This window comes from Bos javanicus, chromosome 12, assembly GCF_032452875.1.
Source record: "Bos javanicus breed banteng chromosome 12, ARS-OSU_banteng_1.0, whole genome shotgun sequence".
In the NCBI taxonomy this organism is placed as follows: Eukaryota; Metazoa; Chordata; class Mammalia; order Artiodactyla; family Bovidae; genus Bos; species Bos javanicus.
The window spans coordinates 23,717,002-23,742,699 of NC_083879.1; the positions used below are offsets into that span (position 1 = coordinate 23,717,002).

Consider the following 25,698-nt stretch of genomic DNA (forward strand, 5'->3'; position numbering starts at 1 on the left):
TATTTACACCATATTTTAATAAGTTAGTCATTCAGTTGTATCTGACTCTTTCTGACCTCATGGACTGTAGCCTGCCAGGCTCCTCTGTCCATGGAAAGCACTGTTGTGAAGAATGAGACACGTGAAAGTATCTATCAAAATGTTTTGATGTTCAATATACTGAAAATGGGTATTCATGGTCATATTCTATATGTACATCTTTCAAATAAGTTACATATGTAATTCATATATGTGTATATATACCCACTAATTCTATAGTTAAATACATAAAAAATGTACATGTATATGTGTGTGTGCTAAGTCACTTCAGTTATGTCCAACTCTTTGTGTCCTCATGGACTGCAGCCCTCCAGGCTTCTCTGTCCATGGGATTTTCCATAGAATACTGGAATGGGTTGCTGTGCTCTTCTCCAAGGGATCTTTCCAACCCAGGGATCGAACCCATGTCTCTTATGTCTCCTGCACTGGCAGGCAGGTTCTTTACCACTAGCGCCATCTGGGAAACCCAAGGAAGTGTTAGCTGCTCAGTCATGTCACTCAGATTCTTTGTGACCCCACGGGTTGTAGTCCCCAGGCTCCTAAGTATACACACACATATAACTGATTTACCTACATAATATGCAGTTTTATAAATAGCCTTGGGAACACCAATATACAGTCAGTTATCTTACAAGTACTCCATTTCAGTATATAAATGCTTCCAAGTTATAAATATTTCTAGGTCTTTGAATAGAGATATGGTTGGATAGAGATATTAGTTGGGGTACTAGGGGCTTAAATTGGACTGAATTTTCTTTTCATTGGCTTTTCTTTCAAATGACTGTTACTAGAACACGTTAAAAAAAAAAAAAAACAAAAAAACTGGACTTGGAACACTTTAAAAGGAGGCTGTATTCCCAGTGAGTCTCAAGAGACTGTTACAGCATCTCTGCACTTAGACACTGGAGAAGCAGGCAGTAGGAAGAATATTTCCCAAGATCCTAGAACGTGTTCTACTCACTCTGACCCCTCAGACTTCATTTTATTCATCTACAAAATGGAAGGGTTTCCCAGGTGGCTCAGTGGTAAAGAATCTGCCTGCCAGTGCAGGAGACACATGAGCTGTGGGTTCTAGCTCTGAGTCAGGAAGATCCCCTGGAGGAAATGGCAACCCACTCCAGTATTCTGAGAAATCCCATGGACAGAGGAGCCTAGTGCGTACAGTCCATGGAGCTGCAAATTGTCGGGACAGGACTGAACGATTAAGCACACACACAAAGTGAAAAGTTATAAATTCTCAAGCTAAGCTGAAAAGCAGAAATCATTAGGACTGCTTTTATATACAGAAATGCTTGCATATCATTCCACATTTAAAGAGTAAGAACTTTAGGGGTAGTTTCTAGAAGTCCGTATTCATAATTTTCTAGGTCACTTTGATAATCGCACAGGTTTAGGACCTACTAGCCTAAACACTTACTATAAGCACTTAACTATACTTTCAATTTTATCTGAAAATGGACTGGCATTTGGAAGTATACATTCATTTCTAAGACCTATAGCCATTAATCATCTTTGTCCCCTATCCCTTTTTTGGGCTACATTTGTTATATACTGCCTTAACAGGTGTGTTAATTAAGCACTTAATAAAATAAGAGTACACAATATGGTTTATGGTGTAAGAAAATGTATTTTCACAAGATATGAATCATGTACCAATAAAGCACTTTAAACTAAATACACCACTTTGAAACATTTTGCACAAAGAAGTTACAGATCATATTTAATAACATGTCTAGTTCTATACAAGGAAATATTTTTAAGACCTTACTGCAATAAAATTTTCCAACCAAAGAACAAAAATTTTAAATAATTTATGAGACATCATAAAACCTATCTGTGTGACAAATCAGGCAGAATTCTGTGCTAGAAACAGAATGAGGGAAAATCTAAATAAGACAAAAAATTCAGAAAATAGGCAGTCATAAATTTCTCATTAATGGAGGTTTAATGTTGTTAAAGACCAAGAGTCTTTAGGCATCAGAAAATAAAAATCTGCTTATAAAAATAAAAAATTCCACGAACATTAGTTAACATACTTTTCTACCTCAGCACAAATTTTTTTGCCCCTTACAATTGTGAAGACTGCTAGTCACTGTCAAATATCTGAACCATGTCTTAGTCTTAACCAATATCATCTTTCAGATACTGATTCTGTTGCATAATTTTTTTTCCCCAATGAACCTAGGGCCTATGCACATTTCAATAAAAATTGGTTTTAGAAATACTTTATTCATGAATAATTCAACACCTATATCTTGAAGCTTACATTTTCCAGGCCTCCAAAGTGCAAAACAGATACCAACCAACCAGGCCTGCCTCCAGAGACCTCAGCATTTAGAATACAGCAGGTCAAGTGCTGGTTCTCAATCACTATAAGCCTTCACCTTTCAAGATATGCAGAGATACTGATGCCCTCACTAAGGGCAACCATAATCTTCCCTTATGTATATCTTTCTTTAAACTAAGAGAATTCCAAAAACCGTATGTTGACAATGCCTATGCTGTGCTTTCTCTGATCATCTTCAGCTCCTTATAACAATGTCAAGTATTTTGTTTTCCCTTCAGTTCTTTCCATTGCCTCTGTGGCTTTGTCTACCCAGTCTGGCCTTTTCTGTGACACTCTCGTTACAGGTTTCTGCTTGCCTTCCCTTTTCTTTCTTTCCTTCTTGCTAGAAGCCTGGTCATCTGGGCTTCCCCATTTTTCTTCCCTAGCTTCTTATTCACCCCACAACTATAGCCTTAATGCTTCCTTAAATGTTCGGTCTTCATTATGTATAACTAACCAGAATTTAAATTAGCATTTTTATGAGCTCTGTTGTGAACTTTCAGATGTTCTTCTTTACACTTTCTCCCTGAAGGCTATTTAGGATTATCTTAAAAAAGATGATGGTTTCTTGAGGATTCCTATTTTAAAGGTTGTTTTAAAAGAGATCAATAAAGGAATGCATAGTTCAACAACTGATGCTTCTACTTTATTCTTAATTTTCATCATTACAAGTACTGGAGTCTGCAAGATCATCGCTAAAACTCCTTGGTGTGAGATACCAACCAATTTTACCCATAAGGGCTAGATGGAAAATGCAATTTTGGGCTCTTTGATATCAAATTAAAATTTATTAAGAACTCAAGAAGTCTGAAACTTTAAAACAAGCTAAATGATAAGACAAGTTATTCACTGATATGATCCTTTACCATAAATGATATATAAGGAGGAATTCAACTATGTTTGTGTCTGTGAGTCAGATGCTATCAAGCCAACCGTCATGTGTGGATCCATAATCTTTTTTACATTTTTAACTCAGGGACAAGGAGGAAGATTCAGTAAATTTTAATTTTCCAGATGTTCTCAGAAAGAATGACCAGAAGCATCCTCTGGTTATAAGACACAGATGGTTGATCCATTCACCCCTGATGAACTACCTGTGTGTGCAGCGAGGCAGCAATGAAAGACTGATCCTCTGTGGTCATGGGGCCCTAGGCCGGGATGCGTTCTCTCCTCACATGAAGTGTGAACAACAAGCATGGACAGATAGTCACCTTTCATTATGTCTTCAATTACTGGTATTTTCATAGGATTTCAAATGCCTGATTCCAATTTTACAATAACAATACCAATATTTACTCTGGAAGGGGGTTTTATGTTCCAAGCAGCAGATATTAACAATGTCCAACACGATCTCTAGGAATTATTCGCAGTTCTGAACCGTGCTTTAGAAAAACATTTCCTACACAAACAGACAGAACAAAACGTTAGGTATTTAAAAAATGACATGCTCTCATTAACAATTCGACAATTAATATGCAGAAGAAACAAAGGAGTGTCAAGTAGGTGCAAAGCTCAAATATATTAGAACCCAAGTCTAGGCTCCTTAGGTCTTGCTCTTACGCTTCTCACATCCTCAAAACCAAAGCAGAGGCTTCTTATGTCTTGTTCTTACTCCTCTCACATCCTCACAACCCAACAAACGTCTGAAAATTTGAATTAGAACACTACCCACAAAAATAAAAAAAGAAAGGACACTACCCAAAGAAATACCACCAAACACAATCATCAATATTTGCTCTAATATATAATAAAATACTTGGGAGCAGGAAAAATAAGTGTAAATTACCACAAGTGACAAAAGTTTAGCAGTCCTGACCTATTTTGGGTCTGGGCTGCCTACTGAGAGTTTCTTCCCACTGTATGATGCCCACAATTAAACTTTAAAGGGGAATCCAACAGGCAACATGTCAGAGTAAGAAGGAGTTCAGATTAATATAAACTACTGGACATTTACAGAGTAAGAAAATGCAAAATTTTTAAACCCAAGTTTAAACAACAACAAAATGCCTCACAATTTTCAAAAAATAGCCTTTTTGATTTAATAAATTATACACTTAGAACAACTGATTTTTGTAAAAAGAAATTATCATTTTAAATCCCTCTTTATTTGTTATATGGCTAAATTTACATTTCAATCCCAGGCCTTATGAGGACAATATAATTTGTAGAAGTACGTAAAAAAATAACAGTTTAAAAATAACTACTTCTCAAGACTGCATTTATATTAAATCATGCTTAATTTAAAAATATTTTAACCGAAGTATAAGCTAGGCAATGGCACCTCACTCAGCACTCTTGCCTGGAAAATCCCATGGACGGAGGAGCCTGATAGGCTACAGTCCATGGGGTCGCAAAGAGTCAGACGTGACCGAGCAACTTCACTTTCACTTTCATAAGCTAAGGAAGGTACATCTCAAACAAATACAGAACTGTCGGTTAGAAAGTTTAAGACTACTCTTACCCTTCCTGCTTGTTAGGGTATCAATATGTAGCGCTACATAATGTTAATGGCTTGAGACTCGAAGTGCAGGCTAAGTCCCATGAAATTTAAATGACTGTACTTCTTCAAAATAATAAGTCAGTACTTACTGAATGTTCATTATGAATAACACAAACTTCTAAGCACTTACATGTACAACCTCACAACTATCTAATGAGATAGTTATTACAGAACATTATTCCCATTAGAGCACAATCTTACCTTAAGATTTTTTGTTACATGTATTAGTTAAAAAACTTTAATGTTCATTATTCAGAATTTCTCTTTCTTGTAGCCAAAAGCATATAACTGATACACAGAATGTAACAAATTATTCACACACTTAGGTAAAGACTGCCACACAATCCCTGAAAATCAGCCATTATCTTGGTAAAATCCTATCAAGTCTAATTAGAATGAATTACATATTCATTATCAACTGATGTAGACAGCCTCACCACACTGCCATGGATTGCGGATACTCACCAGCAGTCTGTGCAGGATTTATTCCTATTCCATCTAGAAAATAAGTTGTAAAATGACCTGAGTTATTTCTGAAGCTAAAAGGCTTTAACAGTAAGAAGAAATGTGCCAAAATAATGCTGCTGTGCATACAGGCAGTTATACCACGAACATGAATGAAAACCTGGCAGGTAGGTTACCTGTTAAATCTCTCACTATTACGCCTTTACACATATTGCTGGACTAGACAATGTCTGTCAGTGAAACGACCCCACGAAGTCTGACAGAGGATAGTTTTTCATACTGTTTTGCCAAATCCAGTGAAAAATAAAGCCAAAATGCCTTAAGTATGCCATTCGTCGTTTAACACTGCTCTGAGGCATCAAATCTTAAGGCTGAAGAATAAAAGAGATATAAGTTCCACTGACACTTGATAAAAGTTTACAATGCACTCTCTCAGTAGCTACTCATTTATGAATCTAAAAGTTTCCAGAAAAGGAAGGATCGCTTTCTTCCAAATACAGACACATTTCAATGTGGCAGCATGCACAATTTTTCAGAATGAGAAATTCCATCATTATCTAAACTAAATCATACCACTTACTGCTCATTAAAGCCACCTTCTCTTAGTCTTTCTTAACTACACATGAACTACTCACCAGTACCTGGGACCATGACTTTGTATTCTTAATAGTTAAGCCTTTCCTGCCATCTTTGTTCCTCATCTTATTTCAGTATTTTCTCTTTGGGCTGGTTCCATTAATTATTTGTAGTATCCAAAAACAGAATTTAATTTATATTATCTAACTGGATAAAATCCTCATTATTGCAAGCCTGTAAGAATTGTTTTCTATCAGGAAAGCAATAGTAAGGGACAGCAAAGGTACATTCCTGCTTAGCTTCCTATATTCTAAAACCATTTATGATACAATAGAAAACGTTTGTTAAATGACAAGTTATTTTCAGCAATAATTTGGCATAAGGACATATGATATTACAATGTGCTGTGCTTAGTCGCTTGGTCATGTCTGACTCGGCGACCCCATGAACTGCGGCCTGCCAGGCTCCTCTGTACATGGGATTCTCCAGGCAGGAATACTGGAATGGGTTCACGCCCATCTCCAGGGAATCTTCCTGACCGAGAGATTGAATGCAGGTCCCCTGCACTGCAGGCGGATTCCTTAGCATCTGAGCCACCAGGGAAGCCCATAAAGTACTGTACTACATAACAAAAGCACAGAAAAAACTGAAGACACAATTATGAACAGGACCTTTGATGTAGTGTTTACAATTATGTATATCACTTATGTTGATATAAAGTTTAGGGTTTTTGTATTTTAAGTCAATTTTAACTAATTTGGTTTCTTTTAAACAGCTAATAGCTCTGTTAATAAACAGGTTTAAGACAAATTCTTACCATTGGTAATAATTGCACTTGTTGCTGCAGGAACTTTAAACTAAAAAGGAAGAAAAGAAAAAATACATATAAGCATATAAAATGCTAATTATAAAAGATAGTTAGCAATGATAGGGTACATATAATCAATTCTATAATTTTAAATGTAATTTATCTTTTAGGATAAGTAACATCATCAAAGAAAGTATTACAATCTGCTTTATCTTTAAAGACTAATGTGCTGTGCAAAGTCGCTCCAATTGTGTGCAACTCTTTGCAGCCCCACGGACTGTACCACCTGGGCTCCTCTGTCCGTGCAGTTTCCCAGGCTAGAACCCTGGATTGGGTTGCCATTTCCTTCTCCAGAGGAATCTTCCCGACCCAGGGACTGAACCCGCGTCTCCTGCGTTGACAGGCAAGTTCTTTACCACTAGTGCCACCTGTTTTCTAAAACTTGCATTTCATTGTATTTAGGACACCAGAGATTGTAAGATGCATCTTATTTTATGCACCATAAAAAAGGAAAAACACTGTCGATGAATCTATTAACCCAGTGTTTGATCTTTCAGACTTCCACACAGTTTACTTTGGTCATACATAATGCTCAGGCACAAGTGAAAATAAAAGCCAAGTAACTGAAATTTCTTGGTAGAAATAATCAGTTCAAACAAATGCCCTCTTGTGTTTAATACAGGCTTGCAATAGTCCAATTATGCCACCAAGAAATACCTCTAAGTACAAGTAGGGGTGCAGGTGATGTCAGTTGGACAATTATGTGACTGTCACGTGGTCAACCATGACAGACAGCCTCCACTCATCTCTATTCAGAGATGTAAGTGCTTTATGAGTCAATGAAATGTGGTATGGAGCTTATTGGTAGCTTAAAGGTAGAATTATTCTCTTAATGCTCTTATTTGTCAAAGTGTGTTCATAGCTCATTCATTTTTCCAATAATGTAATAAGCACTTCTATGCTACAGACTAGCTTTATAAATATTATACTTGAGTTTTGTGATTAAGTTTGGAAAACACTAAGTTATGCAGATGACACCACCCTTATCGCAGAAAGTGAAGAAGAATTAAAGAGCCTCTTGATGAAAGTGAAAGAGGAGACAGAAAAAGTTGGCTTAAAGCTCAACATTCAAAATACTAAGATCATGGCATCCGGTCCCATCACTTCATGGCAAACAGATGGGGAAACAGTGGAAACAGTGGCTGACTTTATTTTTTTGGGCTCCAAAATCACTGCAGATGGTGACTGCAGCCATGAAATTAAAAGACGTTTACTCCTTGGAAGGAAAGTTATGACCAACCTAGACAGCAAAGGAGGTAAGTCCTGGGTGTTCATTGGAAGGACTGATGTTGAAGCTGAAACTCCAATACTTTGGCCACCTCATGCAAAGAGTTGACTCATCTGAAAAGACTGTGATGCTGGGAAAGATTGAGGGCAGGAGGAGAAGGGGACGACAGAGGATGAGATGGCTGGATGGCATCACTGACTCAATGGACATGGGTTTGGGTGAACTCCGGGAGTTGGTGATGGACAGGGAGGCCTGGCATGCTGCGGTTTATGGGGTCGCAAAGAGTCGGAGACGACTGAGCGACTGAAGTGAACTGAACTGGGAATTTAAGTTAAATTTAAGTTAAACTGGGAATTTTTTCAAAATCCTTTAGTATGCTGCTGCTAAGTCGCTTCAGTTGTGTCCGACTCTGTGCGACCCCATAGACGGCAGCCCACCAGGCTTCCCCGTCCCTGGGATTCTCCAGGCAAGAACACTGGAGTGGGTTGCCATTTCCTTCTCCAATGCATGAAAGTGAAAAGTGAAAGTGAAGTCGCTTAGTCGTGTCTGACTCTTAGCGACCCCTTGGACTGCAGCCTATCAGGCTCCTCCGTCCATGGGATTTTCCAGGCAAGAGTACTGGAGTGAGGTGCCATTGCCTTCTCCGAATATGCTGCTAATATAGTTTATTTGACTCCAGGAAAATACAAAAATAATCAATAACGCCCCATACTTTTGGACCACTGATCCCAATCTCAGTTTTTAATGGTTATTTTATATTTTGGTGGTTCTAGTGGTCTGGGGAAAACATTCTCTCTAGGAAATGCTGCTCTCAGTATTTACAATAATCACACACCATAGTTGAGAAAAAACTAAGAGCTCATTATAATTTATGAATTTAACAATCAAGTTTTAAAATAAGAACTTAACTACACATGAGAACAATTACTTGTTAGGGGCCTATGTACCTAAAAAAAAAAAAAACAATTTTACTGTCCATATGGCACATTTTTAATTGTAAACATCCTTTATGTTTTAAAAATTTTAAATAAACTTAAAGTAACTTCAAAATATACTTTAATAAATTTTAAAATAGTTAAGTTTTTATAGAGGTTGTAATACTTTTTAAAACCTTGATAAAACACCTAAATTATAGGCAATCTCAGATTTCTAAAACTTGAATATGACAAAGTTTTTAGTTGTTATTCTTAGTTATGTCTACTTTAAGTTACGCATTTTCTTTAGTGGTAACCTATTACATGACAATAAAAATCAAAAGCAACTGCAGACACAATTTTTCCCTTTTCCAGACTATAGTAACAATGTTTAACTGAAATTTGGGGAAGCTTTACTAGTGATGAAAATACAGAAACTACCACTTCTTTCTACAAAAAACTGACAAGTTTTTTCCTAGATGTGAAGTTCCTCAGTTTTCATTTATTTCTATTTCAGATCCCATTGTGTTTTACAATTTAGGATGGTAAGAAGTTCCTCTCAGGCTTTGACAACTCATTATTTAAATTAATTTCCAGTCCTATGTTGGGGGGTTTTATTTTTTATTAAGAGAATTATATTAGGGTTTTATATCCATGGACAACTCAGGTCAACTCTTACTCTTACTGAAAGATTCCACAACATTAAATATAAATGCTATTATATTTTTACTCAAAATCATGTTATTGGGCAGGAAGGATAAGCATTAACTATTTCCATTTTACAGATGTAAGAAATTTCAGGAAGAGAGAAACTGTCATGTCAAACAAATAATTAATGACACAGTTAAAAGAGGAACCCTAAGTCTCCCAAGTCATAAGCTTCTCTTCTAATTGTCAAAAACAAACAGTTACTTTATAGATGCCTCTGATGAAAATCTTTGTTTGGAAAAATTTTATTTCTTAAAAACAGAAACCCAATCATATTTTCAAAAACAATAAATTTTACTGACACCGCACATGCTTATAGAGAAAAGTTGAAAAACATGATAAATATATAATAAAATTGTACTTCCAGAATCAAAGTTAGTAAAAATACAAGCATACAGTGTGACGTTTTTAAAAAATTGACATATGACTATCTTTTCAATTTCAATAAGGATTCCCCTTATAATTTAAGTTACATTAAATACATGCGTCAGTTTGTGTGACCCATTCTTGTATCTGTGGGTCTCAACTCTCACTCTGCTTTTACCTTTAAGTGAGGTTTAATTTTGACACCATAAACCTAGCAATGAACTTGTGTGGAAGTGGGAGGTCAAGACACATGCAGATTTTTGAGACACATTTTGAGACACAAATTGTATTCTCTACAGGCTGTTCCAATTTCTATACTTACTTCTTCTGCTGCAAACTTTAACACTGCTGTGAAAGGTGTACTTTCGGGAACACTGAGTCTGCAAAAATTAAAAAAGAATTTTTTGAAAGGCTGATTTTTTAAGTCCTTTGTTACTTATTTCAGCTCTTGTAGCAGACCTTGGCAAAGCTGTCTTTTGAGTCTGAGGTTGGCTGTTCTGATTGTACACCATGTGCATTAAGTCTAAAAAAGAAAGCAATAATTAGCCTTATAGCTGACATGGTGCCCTCAGGTCCACTTGAAAATGCATAACCTATAATAGGTATGGATTTGTACATGTTTAATACTTTGATACAAACAAGTCTAGCATGTAGGTTGCTTCTTGTTTCCAAAAATGGATTTCAAAAAGTGGAATCTCTCCTCAATCTTAAGTACACTTTGCCACCTACAGTTCATCCTGTGCAGGAACATGATTGTTTTCATTAGAAGAGCAGGCTACCTGGGGAGCATCATCTTTTCATGAACTTTTCTGTGCACTCTCAATCACCAAGTCAAAAATAATAGTCCAAGTTGGTAAAAATGAGTATGTTTACTATGGGAAAATAAGAAGTGATCTCCCACCTTTATAACATATAAAAAAGCTCATACAACACAATCTGAAATAACATTCTGAAAAGTGATGTGTGGTTTTGACTTGAATTGTGGCAAGTATATTCAAGATCACTGATAAACAATCAATCTGTATCAACTATTCAACTTAACCATAAAAAAGAATTGACATTATACCTTAAGAAAACAGAGAAACAGGTTAAAAAATAAGCTATGTAAGATTCCTAATGTAAAACAAATTACAGTGAGTAAAGACAGAAACAAAAGTAACATTTCTCTTTGAAACTTCTCTATTTGTCACCACTGTACTGTTCTCTAATGATTTAATACAACTACAATATGTAACATTCTCAGGTATATATACCACCTGCTCACTCAGTCTACAGATTGAATGCTGAATACAAAAATCATTATATCTGATGTTGCACATTACCATGATTTTCAATAAGAAAAGTGTGAACAGATTTCTTGGCTGCCATATTCCACTCCCCCAAAATATGGCTAAAGAGAAAACAGAACATGTTTTTTTCCCTTTCCTTTTTTATATGGAATAAAAAGAGACAAATACAATTATAAAGAATAGCCATTTATTTAAAAAATACCTAATAAACTGGCAATATAAAAATTTACAAAGCCAGGAATAGTACTTTGCAAGTATTTCTATAGTTTATTTACAGTTCAGAACCTGAGAATCGCTGTCCTAAAACTCTTGCCTGTAGAGAACTTCTAAAACTTTGGGGTTTCAATTCACTTTTGGACTAGAGATAGAAAATGTCCTTGTACCATATAATTAAATGTCATGCTGATACTCATTAACAAAAGTTTCTCTCCACAGATTAAATTGGTGAGACTATCCAAACAAAATCCAATAAAATATAAAAGCGTATTTAGTGAATGTTCTGACAGAAAATTGCACAGGGACTGGGAGTTACTTTCACTCCAGAGAATTTATCTAGATCTGATGCCCTTGAGTTTGCCAGTCACATCACTTACTCATACATTACATTGGTATTTTGGAAAGATGACAACCATCCTGTATACTGAGGTGATCTTTTAAAGTAAACTACTGGCATTTTTTTAGTTAAAAATCTCACATAAATAGAAGTATGGCATAACTTCACCCTGCTTATTTAACTTATATGCAGAGTACATCATGAGAAACACTAGGCTGGAAGAAGCACAAGCTGGAATCAAGATTTCTGGGAGAAATATCAATAACCTCAGATATGCAGATGACACCACCCTTATGGCAGAAAGTGAAGAGGAACTCAAAAGCCTCTTGATGAAAGTGAAAGAGGAGAGTGAAAAAGTTGGTTTAAAGCTCAACATTCAGAAAACGAAGATCATGGCATCTGGTCCCATCACTTTATGGGAAACAGAGGGGGAAACAGTGGAAACAGTGTCAGACTTTATTTTGGGGGGCTCCAAAATCACTGCAGATGGTGACTGCAGCCATGAAATTAAAAGACGCTTACTCCTTGGAAGGAAAGTTATGACCAACCTAGATAGCATATTGAAAAGCAGAGACATTACCTTGCCAACAAAGGTCCATCTAGTCAAGGCTATGGTTTTTCCAGTGGTCATGTATGGATGTGAGAGTTGGACTGTGAAGAAGGCTGAGTGCCGAAGAATTGATGCTTTTGAACTGTGGTGTTGGAGAAGACTCTTGAGAGTCCTTTGGATTGCAAGGAGATCCAACCAGTCCATTCTAAAGGAGATCAGCCCTGGGTGTCCTTTGGAAGGAATGATGCTAAAGCTGAAACTCCAGTACTTTGGCCACCTGATGCGAAGAGCTGACTCATTGGAAAAGACTCTGATGCTGGGAGGGATTGGGGGCAGGAGGAGAAGGGGACGACAGAGGATGAGATGGCTTGATGGCATCACCGACTCGATGGACGTGAGTTTCAGTGAACTCCGGGAATTGGTGATGGACAGGGAGGCCTGGCATGCTGTGATTCATGGGGTCACAAACAGTCAGACACGACTGAGTGACTGAACTGAACTGACCAGTGTTAGAAAGAATGAAGTTTGTACAGGACACTGAGAGAAGGGTGACACGAACTTTCTATACCATCACAGAAATTGTCACGGAGGTGAAATTTTAATCATTAAAGGATGTTATCAGGAAGTGGTACTCACAAAACTACATTCTAAGCACAGAAGAGAATGTGTGCCAGAGCAGGTAGATTTCAAAAGATTTGCTGTCAATACGCAACTAGGATGGCTGAAACTTTAAATGATGGTGGTAGTGACGGGGCTGGGGAGGCGAGGCAGGGAGTTGAGACTGGGAAGACTAGAATTAGACTGCAAGAGTCAGAGTGAAAGTCGCTCAGTCCTGTTGGACTCTTTGTGATGCTATGGGCTGTAGCCTGCCAGGCTCCTCTGTCCCTGGAATTCTCCAGGCAAGAATACTGGAGTAAGTAGCCGTTCCCTTCTCCAGGGGATCTTCCCAACCCAGGGATGGAACCCAGGTCTCCCACACTGCCGGCAGATTCTTTACCATCTGAGCTGAAAGAGTCTAAGGTGTTTCTAATGCATCCTGTACATGACAGAGAATGTTTGATTTCAACATTTCTATAACCAAGTAGCAGTATCAACAAGGAATCAATCAACAAGCAAAACCAACCATAAAAACTGGGACATTCCCCCAGAATAAATCTACAACTGCAACATCCTCTCTAGAATGCAACCGTTAGCAACTCAAAAGGACGCTTCTCTATTACAGTACATATTTACCTGCCTGACAAGTGAAAAGTGGCCTAAAGAGTTAAAGCATGTTTTCCCACAAATCTCAGAGCTGCTTTTACTTACATAATCCTAAAAGACGATGCTGTGAAATATGCCACACAATATGCCAGCAAATTTGGAAAACTCAGCAGTGGCTACAGGACTGGAAAATGTATTTTCATTCCAATCCCAAAAAAAGGCAATACCAAAGAATGTTCAAACTACCACACAACTGCATTCATCTCACACGCTATCAAAGTAATGCTCAAAATTCTCCAAGCCAGGCTTCAACAGTATGTGAACCATGAATTTCCAGAGCTGGATTTAGAAAAGATAGAGGAACCAAAGATCAAACTGCCAACATCCGTTGAATCACGAAAAAAGCAAGAGAGTTGCAGAAAAACATCTACTTCTGCTTTACTGACTATGCCAAAGCCTTGACTGTGTGGATCCCAACAAACTGTGGAAAATTCTTCAAGAGATGGGAATACCAGATCACCTGACCTGTCTCCTGAGAAACCTGTATACAGGTCAGGAAACAACAGTCAGAACTGGACATAGAATAACACACTGTTTCTCAGTTGGGAAAGGAGTACATCAAGGTTGTATATTGTCACCCTGCTTATTTAACTTACATGCAGAGTACATCATGAGAAATGCTGGACTGGGTGAAGCGTAAGCTGAAATCAAGATTGCCGGGAGAAATATCAAAAACCTCAGATACACAGAGGACACAACCCTTATGGCAGAAAGTGAAGAAGAACTAAAGAGCCTCTTGATGAAAGTAAAAGAGGAGGTGGGTGGGTGGGTGGGGGGGAAGTTGGCTTAAAACTCAACATTCAGAAAACCAAGATCATGGCATCTGGTCCCATCACTTCATGGGAAATACATGGGAAATAGTGACAGACTTTATTTTTTGGGGCTTCAGAATCACTGCAGATGGTGACTGCAGCCATGAAATTAAAACATGCTTGCTCCTTGGAAGAAAAGTTATGACCAACCTAGCCAGCATATTAAAAAGCAGAGACATTACTTTGTCAACAAAGGTCCATCTAGTCAAAGCTATGGTTTTTCCAGTAGTCATGTATAGATGTGAGGATGGACTATAAAGAAAGCTGAGCGCTGAAGAATTGATGCTTTTGAACTGTGGTATTGGAGAAGACTCTTGAGAGTCCCTTGGACTGCAAGGAGATCCAACCAGTCCATCCTAAAGGACATCAGTCCTGAATATTCATTCGAAGGACTGATGTTAAAGCTGAAACTCCAATACTTTGGCCACCTGATGTGAAGAACTGACTCATTGGAAAAGATCCTGATGCTGGGAAAGACTGAAGACGGGAGGAGCAGGGGATGACAGAGGATGAGATGGTTGGATTGCATCACTGACTCATTGCATGTGAGTCTGAGTAAACTCTGGGGGTCGGTGTTGGACAGGAGGGCCTGGCGTGCTGCAGTCTATAGGGTCACAAGGAGTCGGACATGACTGAGCGACTGAACTAAAATCATACATGTTATATACATTTTATATAAACATATCCATATACAAACTACACATACAACTACACACACACACTAAACTAGAGGCCTGCCAGCAAACTCATCCAGTCAATAAGTATTAAGCGAACTGGTACCACTTTCAGGCACCCTTATATAGTTACTGAGGCTGCCTTACTCCTTCTTCCCTCCCTCCTTCTCATTCTTATCCAGAGCCAGTTGACAGACTGATGAGAATACTCCGGTATAAAGGCAGAAATCAGAGATGATGAGAAGAGGCAGTTAAGGGCTCTACTTTGTTAAGCCCAACTATCGTGGGAGTTACACCAACGGGAATCAAGGGCCTGACGTTCTGGACATTTCAGAACCTGGGCTGGGAGGCCTTGCCTTACTTCCCCGAACAGTTGGTCAAAGCGGTGAAAGGCCTGTCTCGTTATAAGCAGATTTAAGACTGTATTAAGGATCCAAGCAAATCACCAGGGCCCGGTCCACACGTGCCCCTGCTCCACCACCCCCGAAATGAGTTCCGAAGAGAGCTCGGAAACCAACAACGACGTTCCCATCACATAACACCCACACAGCCTCGCCCCAGGGCAAGCTGATACACGATAACCCGGTTCAGGTGAGTGGGGCTGCCTCGGGGAGAGGAGAGGAACGCGCACTGCTGAGGTGGAGGCCGCTGGGATGGCTCGAGTCGCCTTCCCCCCAACTCGAGAGCCCCTCCACCCGCCACCCCGTCCGAGCTACTCACACTTTGTATGGCAGCCGCGGGTCCGACGTCAGTGTGATCTTAAAAGAAACTTTCGACCTGAGGAAGAGAGAAGAAGAAGTTAAGGTCGGGCAACGGGACCGCGGAATTGGGCGGCTGGAAAGCCAACACTTACATGGTGCCGCCGTTCGGGACCGAAACCTCACAGCAAACCCGTGCTGAACCTCACACTTGCACCCTAGCGTCTCTTCCAACTCAGGTCCACGTCTCCTTCCGCAAGCTGGGGTCCTCCGAAGATGCGGCTGTCCAGAGCACTGCCTGAAAATTGGAGCCAGAGGCTCAAGTTGGGCGGAGCTTACGAGATCGAAATAGCGAATGCTTTTGTATGTATATTTCTGGAACACAGTTTCGGGTCGTATGGAAAGAATACTATTTTACTTGAAGTTATTTTTCTTCCGTATTTTTAGTTAGGCAGCACAGAGACAGCGAGATTCAAGGTCCCAGTTTGCAAGTCGGGGCGGAAGTATGGGTCCGGGAAGGCGGGGGAAAACCTGAGCGGTGGGCAGGATTGTGGGCAGGGCCGGACGCGGGCGCGATCCTACGTTGCCGAGGCAACAGGAGCGCGGAGAAGATCCAGTGATGCTCAGGAAGTGGCGGATTCATTTTGATATTTGGCAAAACTAATACAATTATGTAAAGTTTAAAAATAAAATAAAATTTAAAAAAAAGAATTAAATAATAAAAAATAAAAAAAAATAAAGTATGTGAAGCCAAAAAAAAAAAAAAAAAAAAAGAAGCGGGAATCCTCACCCAGTTTTAATATTAGTATTTTCTACCTGCCCAGCTACCTAATCATGTTGTAGGTTTCTCGTAATTTAGCTCTAAAGTTTTTGTTTTCCACAGATAAGAAACTTACCAAGTTGGTGGGAAAGACAAGATCCCTGCACTTGAGGAACCTGAAGTCTAGTTGAGAAGAGAAATCCCACAAACAGATTTCAGTAGTTTGTGATCTCACAGGATTAAACCAGGGGATAAGTTTGCCTATTATCAGTTACATTTGTTCAGCTTAATAGCAAATTTTCGCAGAAAGTGAAGAGGAACTAAAAAGCCTCTTGATGAAGGTGAAAGAGGAGAGTGAAAAAGTTGGCTTAAAACTCAACATTAAGAAAACGAAGATCATGGCATCTGGTGCCATCACTTCATGGGAAATAGATGGGGAAACAGTGGAAACAGTGTCAGACTTTATTTTGGGGGGCTCCAAAATCACTGCAGATGGTGACTGCAGCCATGAAATTAAAAGACGCTTACTCCTTGGAAGAAAAGTTATGACCAACCTAGATAGCACATTCAAAAGCAGAGATATTACTTTGCCAACAAAGGTCCATCTAGTCAAGGCTATGGTTTTTCCAGTGGTCAGAGAGTTGGACTGTAAAGAAAGCTGAGCGCCGAAGAATTGATGCTTTTGAATTGTGTTGGAGAAGACTCTTGAGAGTCCCTTGGACTGCAAGGAGATCCAACCAGTCCATTCTGAAGGAGATCAGCTCTGGGATTTCTTTGGAAGGAATGATGCTAAAGCTGAAACTCCAGTACTTTGGCCACCTCATGCAAAGAATTGACTCATTGGAAAAGACTCTCATGCTGGGAGGGATTGGGGGCAGGAGGAGAAGGGGACAACAGAGGATGAGATGGCTGGATGGCATCACTGACTCGATGGACGTAAGTCTGAGTGAATTCAGGGAGTTGGTGATGGACTGGGAGGCCTGGCGTGCTGAGATTCATGGGGTCGCAAAGAGTCAGACACGACTGAGCAACTGAACTGAACTGAACTGAATCCTTTCTATGTGTCAGGCACTAAAGCTAAATGCTGAGTATGCTGATATGAATAAGGTAGGTAGGTCGAACCTTCTGGAATCTAACAAGTTCTTGTATAATGAGAGAAGAAGACTGTATTTCCTCTAATTTTTTATTACAAATCCAAGCATCTATGTCTGGATGACAAAACATCTTCTTACGATGTCTGTAAGAACCTTTTAAAAGGAACATTGCAATGAATAGACAAAATGGAAATAGACTAATATAGACTTATAGACTAATATAGACTAATAGACGAATATAATGGAAAAAATGGTTAACATTTAGTATACTATGTTACATTCTTAAGGAGAGGAGTCTAAGAGAGGAATAGGGGAGCAACTGTAGTGGCAGTGCTGAAAACAAATTTCATCTTTGCCTTAATTTCGTAGATTACTACTTTTCTGTATTGGTATCTATCCATGCATGATTCCGACTGTAGGAAAAAAAGACCTTGATATTCTCATGACAGTCACTGTCTTCTACACTTTTAAAAATGTAGGTCTTGCCATGTATGTAGTAGCATAGAAGCTAATGTCTACTGATAGATTTGGGGATCAACTGTTATAGCATTAGCTCAATATTACTCTTTTTTTTTTTTAATTTGCTAAGACATCTAGCAAAATTTGGCAAATATAACTAAAGAAGGATCTTCTTATTTATTGAAAAGTTGATATGGCAAAATATATTTAATAACTCTAAACTGGAAGCAAACTCGATTTTAGGAGGTTATTGGCAAATGTAACATTTTAGGACAACAACTAGCATAAGTAGACTAATGTGTTTTGGAAGGGGGCCAATTAGCATCATGCAGAGGCAGAAATGATTGTGGAACTGCATGGTGTGATCATATTAGAACTCATTAAATATCATTGAAGCAACCCAATATTCTTTTTTCAAAAGCATATACAGCTCTCATTATTAGAAAGAAATGGGAGGGATAGTAAATTTACTTAAGGATGAAAAGAATAGGCTGACAGAGTCATAAAATTCTTCTTACCAGTTATTTCTGTAGCCAGATTTAAATAAAGTAGAAAACATGTCAGATTTAGGTACCAATTCATTTTTATCTTTCTAACTCTTTCACCCTAATTTGACTGTATTTGGAATTATGACTAAAATCACCTGATAGTCAAGTTTTTTCATCCTGGATGGTTTATGCTTGGGTAAATCTTAGGGTCTTCTACTCCAAACATTTTATATTACAGGAAACAAATTATATATCAATGCTTTAGCAATAAATGAATTTTTTAAATAGAGGTTTACTTTGGTCAAGCTGGTTTTAGAAAAGGCAGAGGAACCAGAGATCAAATTGCCAACATTCGCTGGATCATGGAAAAAGCAAGAGAGTTCCAGAAAAACATCTGTTTCTGCTTTATTGACTGTGCCAAAGCCTTTGACTGTGTGGATCACAAGAAACTGTGGAAAATTCTGAAAGAGATGGGCATACCAGACCACCTGACCTGCCTCTTGAGAAACCTATATGCAGGTCAGGAAGCAACAGTTAGAACTGGACATGGAACAACAGACTGGTTCCAAACAGGAAAAGGAGTACGTCAAGGCTGTATATTGTCACCCTGCTTATTTAACTTCTATGCAGGGTACATCATGAGAAATGCTGGGCTGGAAGAAGCACAAGCTGGAATCAAGATTTCTGGGAGAAATATCAATAACCTCAGATATGCAGATGACACTACCCTTATGGCAGAAAGTGAAGAGGAACTAAAAAGCCTTTTGATGAAAGTGAAAGAGGAGAGTGAAAAAGTTGGTTTAAAGCTCAACATTCAGAAAACGAAGATCATGGCATCTGGTGCCATCACGTCATGGGAAATAGATGGGGAAACATTGGAAACAGTGTCAGACTTTATTTTGGGGGGCTTCAAAATCACTGCAGATGGTGACTGCAGCCATGAAATTAAAAGACGCTTACTCCTTGGAAGGAAAGTTATGACCAACCTAGATAGCAAATTCAAAAGCAGAGATATTACTTTGCCAACAAAGGTCCATCTAGTCAAGGCTATGGTTTTTCCAGTGGTCATGTATGGATGTGAGAGTTGAACTCTGAAGAAGGCTGAGTGCCGAAGAATTGATGCTTTTGAGCTGTGGTGTTGGAGAAGACTCTTGAGAGTCCCTTGGACTGCAAGGAGATCCAACTAGTCCATCCTAAAGGAGACCAGTCCTGGGTGTTCATTGGAAGGACTGATGCTGAAGCTGAAACTCCAGTACTTTGGCCACCTCATGCAAAGAGTTGACTCATTGGAAAAGACCCTGATGCTGGGAGGGATTGGGGGCAGGAGGAGAAGGGGACGACAGAGGATGAGATGGTTGGATGGCATCACTGACTCGATGGATGTGAGTTTGAGTGAATTCTGGGAGTTGGTGATGGACAGGGAGGTCTGGCATGCTGCAATTCATGGGGTTGCAAAGAGTCGGACACAACTGAGTAACTGAACTGAACTGAACTGAATTTGGTCATATTCCCCCTACCCCAATCCTCTAGCAAGCATTGGTATTACTGGGGCAATGATAATAATAATGGCTCAAGATGTATCAAGATTTTTTGTGCTAGGTATTATGTTAAGTATTTAGTGTTAGTGGAATCACAAAATATAGACTTTAAACTTTCATTGACCTTAGCTATAATAATTCAATGACAAGAAGTCTTATTCAAAGAGAATGATCTGGTAGACAAAAGTATGGGAAAATATGTAGATACTATGTTGATCCTTGTAAGTTCTATATGGTTAGAGAGTGCCTTACCTCCTTGTAAACCTGCGAACAATGAAATATAGCTGAGATTAGAGTTTAGCAAGACCAGGCAATGGCCTTAGAGGAGATTACACCCTGAAATGTGCTGCCACTGATTACTATGGTGACATACATTTCCCAATTATTTCCTGAAATTTAATGAAGGAAAGTAAAATGAACAAGAGTTTTCTAGGAATGTCATTGTTTGACTATCAGCCTTATAAATGTGAGACTTAATCACAAAATTTGCAGTATTTTAACTACTGAAATTATAGAATACCTTTATTACTAAAAAGCATTTAAATTATATAAAGGAAGAATTTACTAGTCTTGCATAATTAAAGTTTTCTCTCTAAATACTACATGAATTGTCTAATGGGAATACACTTATTGGAAAAAATTAGAGTCCTCTTTCACAAATCTCCAAACACAGGATGTGTTTCTTCTACATACCAGTAGCTCTATGAGGTCAGTACTAGTTATATTCTATTTTCAGGAGAGGAAAGTAGCTCATGGAAATTAAATAACCTATCCTAAATATAAGTAAGTGACTGAAATGAGATTGAACTCAGATATCTGGTATTAAAAACTGAGTTTTAACACTACAAGAGGTTAAGGATTTAAGTCATATCTTTAACTAGTGGCAACCAAATTTTTGAGGGAGGAAATATTTTTATCCTTATTTCACAAGTAAGGAAGTTAAGACACAAAAACGCTAAGTGATTTTTTCAAGGTCACACCACTGATGACCATTAAAATATTAATATTATTTTAATTGATATTTCTGGCCTTAAATATATTTTGAAATTATTTATGACTCTCCATCATACCTAAACAGAGCAAGAAATGGTCATTGATAATATTCTCTTATATTTATACAACATTTTGTTCTTTTTGAAAAGTTTTGCATTCACTGTCTTATTTGTTGTCTAAAATAAAACATACAAAGCACTTGTGATGTGTACTATTATCTTTTTTAAAAATGAGAAAATGGACAAAAGAGGCTTTGAACAGGCCTAGGGTAACACACATGATTTGTGAGGAAATAGTGACAAAGCATAGTTATTGATGTTTCTTTACAAAATTTGATCATATACAAAGTTTATTTTTAGTAGTAAAATACAAATAATTGAATGGTAAATTCATTTGATGAGCTTGTCAAAGAATTCTTACTCAGTTTTTATTTCCCATCAGTATCTAGCATATAGCAGGTACTCAATCAATATTTGTTTAATTAATTAATGTTACTTTAAAAATTGTTGTAGGTGCTTCCTAATTACAGTAATGTTTTACATTCCATTAAGTGCAGTCATCAATGTTCTTAATGCAGTAGACTATACACTTTGATTCTTGCTTTATTCTTATTTTAAAGCTTATCTATTCAAAGGACAGACTCCTCACTCAATTTATGGCTACTGGTGACAGCAGAGGTTAGAAAAAGCTAATTAAAGATTCTTATCAAATATTATCAAATAAAGATGCCATTTAAATAAAAAATTACATGAATATCCTCACATGTTCCCACACCATTACTTTATGTGACATGTTTGTGCTGAATCAGAGACCTTGCACCAGAAATCTCATTATTGGTTTTCTTAGGATTATATACTTCTTAGAGATGAGGAATTGCTCACTGATATTAGCAATTGCTTTGCTAATATTGATATTAGCACTGAAGGAAAGTTGCAAGCTTCATGGTAGCCTGGGGTTAAAACTCCCCTCCAGGTCCTCCCCACCATTCTATGCCAAACAAAGAACTCTCTCACCCAAAGAAAAAAATGGACATTAAGGTTGATTACGCCCAGCTCCCAGCTGGTCCAGCCTCTGGCCGATCTCCAAAATTCCTTGCCCCAACCGTTTAAGAGATAACTACTCTGAACAACCTTGGAGAAAAACAGACCCCCTTAAGACAGTAACTTTCCACATACATGCCTATATATACCTACTCTTTTCTTGGGTAAGTGCGGCAGCTCGCTAATCTGACTGCTGCCCCTCCTTGCGTCATTAAAGGTGATCTGTTCCTGTAAAGTGCCGGCCTCATTCTTTTTTGAACCTCGCCTTCTCTAGCTCCCTAACCGTACAAGCACCACCTTTCTTGTATGGTGGTGGGGGGCATAGCAGGGGTTGTGAGCTGGTAACAGTGGCCCAGGGGGAGTTTGGTGTTTGCCTGTACAGTGTGGCTAAGTGAGTATTACCGTTTGGTGCAGATATAAATGGCTCAGCACCTGTCATCCTAATCACACTTTCATGTTTTCTATTGATCCCCTGCAGTCATTTGAGCTTCTGACCCTTAATGTGAATGATATGATTTAGGGACATCAACCCAGGTGCCAGGCAACTAGAGACCACTCCCATAACCCAAATGTTACCAGAACTATTCAAACTAGCCAGTCCTAAGCTGTTTACCTGCCCCTGCCTTGCCTTTCCTGCAGAAATTCCTATGAAGGCTCTGGTCTAGGTCACTCCTTCCTGATAATGCCTCTTGACCAAAACCTGGTGATTTTCATTGTGGTTGGTGTGCCCCCTTCTCTCGGGAAATGTGAATTGAAAATTTTTTAATGGCATCAACCTCTTTGTGTCATCATTCAGTCATCTCTATAAATGAAAATCCCATGGGTACAATAATTGGGACATTATTTGATAAATGAGTGAATTTACATTGTCTTTAGTAAAGGAATAATAATTCATTATCTTGTAAAATTACCAAAATACATTTCTGGTTTAATAAAGTCTGATGCCAATTATCTGTAAGACAGCCTTTCTAAATTTCCTTTGAAAACACTGATGAAAGCATTAAAGAAAACATGAGCAATGACTTTGTAGCAAAAGAATAAACAAACTTAGTCTCCCAAGAATTTGAAGAATTAGTTTAAACCAAAATGTCATTTTAGTCTTAAAAAAAGATAATACATTATGAAAACAGGAAATTTTGTAATAGAAAAAGATAAATTCTGAAAATAAAGATATACAGATTAACCAGAAATTTTAAAAAGTGTGAAAAATAGAAATAAATGAATTGAAATTTTATTACTAAGCTAAAACTTCTGAGTATAATAGAACAACAGAACCTGATCTACTCCCCTGCAATTACATGACTAGAAAACTAAATAAAATGTATGAGACAATTATTTCCTATAGACTATAGAACTATTTTCTATAGACTATAGAAAAACAAGCAAGGTGAGCCCTTTGAATACTGGAGCTTTCTGCTTATGAACCATGACACATGGAGAGGAATGCAAGCAGAGTCCAGTGCTCTCAGGAGACCAGAGATTACATTTAAGGAGTCATGCTGCTGCTGCTGCTAAGTCACTTCAGTCGTGTCTGACTCTGTGCAACCCCATAGATGGCAGCCCACCAGGCCCCGCCGTCCCTGGGATTCTCCAGGCAAGAAGACTGGAGTGGGTTGCCATTTCCTCCTCCAATGCATGAAAGTGAAAAGTGAAAGTGAAGTCGCTTAGTCGTGTCCGACTCTTATCGACCCCATGGACTGCAGCCTACCAGGCTCCTCTGCCCATGGGATTTTCCAGGCAAGAATACTGGAGTGGGGTGCCATTACCTTCTCCCTTAAGGAGTCATAGATGTACAGAATTTTCAGGGCAGAGATCAGAGAGGAGAGAGTTGCAAAGAGAAAGTCTAAGATTAACAGAGGGTCTTTCACTGAGTGTTTATTTGCATATGAGGAAATTCCTTTAAGCTAGGGATACAGGCAGAGGGGATTGAAACTGAAAAGCAGTAAGCCTAACAACCACCAGTGCACAAAGAAGTGGAAACAATTTGTGTTTCTACTTACCAAGTGAAAAGACCTTAATACATAAGCCATTACTTAGAATCTTCTAGACAGCTATCCCTTAGTAGTAGTTCTATATTAACTATAGGCTCAATGGTGTACTTGACTCACACAAACAAGCTTCAATAGCCAGCCTCAAAAGGTTCAGACTGATTCAAAGTAATTTAATTATATGTTATAACATCACTCTGTTCTTTTTAAAGGAATACAACACAATGTAGCATCCAGAAGGTTCAGCATCCAATAAAAACCCTAGAAGGATTTCAAAGAAGTGGAGACAAATCAGCCATTAAAAAAGACCCATGTGACAACAGAAAAAGGATTTGGCAGATGACGATCTTCAACAGTTGTTATAATTATCTCTGTGAGTACAAGAAGATAGAGGAAAATTGAATATGATGAGAAGAGAAATGGAATACATAAAAAAGATCCAGATGCAACATCTGGATGAAAATGACACTCTCTAAAATGAAAATCTTACCAGTAATACTTAACTGATTAGACACTGCAAAAAAATTAGCAATAAAAGCTGTGCAAAATGAAATACAGAAAACAATGAATTAAATTTCAATGACCTATGGGAAATATCAAATATATTTTATATATTAGAGAAAGGGTGGTACACAGACGTTTATGGGTACAAAAATATATTTGAAGAAATCATAGCTGAAAATGTTCCAAATTTGATGAAAATTTTAGGGACAGAAATTCAAGAAGTTCAACCAACTTAAGTAGGAGAAACATTAAAAAAAAATTCAACAAGGTACATAAAAATAAAATTGCTGAAAACTGCTAATACAGAAAAAAAAATCTTAAAAGCAGTTAAAGGGGAAAAACATAGGAACAAAACCAAGAAAAACAGCCCACTTTTTGCCAAAGAGTTTGCAAGCCAGAAGATAATAGAGTGACGTCTTTAATGTACTGGAAGAAAAAACTGTCAATCTAGAATTCTATAACTGCAAAAAAGTTTTTCAAAAATGACAAAAAAAATAAATAAAGATTTTATTCAGATACACAAAAGAGCTTTCAAGGCCAACAGTCCTGCATTACAAGAAATACTAAAGGAAGTTCTTATTGGCAGAAGTCAAAAAATACCTGATACTAGAATGAAATGTTAATCTACACAAGAGAATAAAATGTGCTAGCAATGGTGATTATGTAAATAAAAATACAAGAGAGTTTGTCTAATTTTTAAAAGCTCTTTAAAAGATGATCATTCAAAGCAAAAATAATAAAAATGTCTTGCAGTTCTATAACAAATGCAGAAAGAGTGTGTATGACGTCACTAGCACATGAACATTAATTAAGTAGGTGGGGAGTAGAAGTGTAACATTGACGTCACTAGCACATGAACATTAATTAAGTAGGTGGGGAGTAGAAGTGTAACATTGTAATCTCTGTCAGTATAAGCAAATGATACATTATTATTTGGAAGTAGACTATAAGTAAAAGATATATATTGCAAACACTAGCATAGCCACTCTAACATAAAATAATTTA

The 25,698-nt window shown here is 37.9% G+C and overlaps 1 protein-coding gene across 1 annotated transcript; it reads right to left on the minus strand.

Moving 5' to 3' along the window:
* Positions 1–1,643: 1,643 nt before the first annotated feature.
* Positions 1,644–16,092, minus strand: UFM1 (ubiquitin fold modifier 1). The gene is made up of 6 exons (XM_061434722.1): positions 15,985–16,092; positions 15,852–15,908; positions 10,313–10,370; positions 6,724–6,763; positions 5,331–5,363; positions 1,644–3,764 (listed from the first exon to the last, which is right to left on the minus strand). Coding segments are annotated over exons 1-6 (258 nt in total). The 5' UTR covers positions 15,987–16,092; the 3' UTR covers positions 1,644–3,696.
* Positions 16,093–25,698: the final 9,606 nt, after the last annotated feature.

Excerpts from the sequence above, each read along its gene's own strand:
- UFM1 (XM_061434722.1), bottom strand. Across the intron at positions 6,764-10,312 it reads TAAAGTTTGCAGCAGAAGAA|TTTAAAGTTCCTGCAGCAAC; the intron begins GTAAGTATAGAA and ends CTTCCTTTTTAG. Across the intron at positions 3,765-5,330 it reads AAATCCTGCACAGACTGCTG|GAAATGTTTTTCTAAAGCAC; the intron begins GTGAGTATCCGC and ends CTGTTTGTGTAG.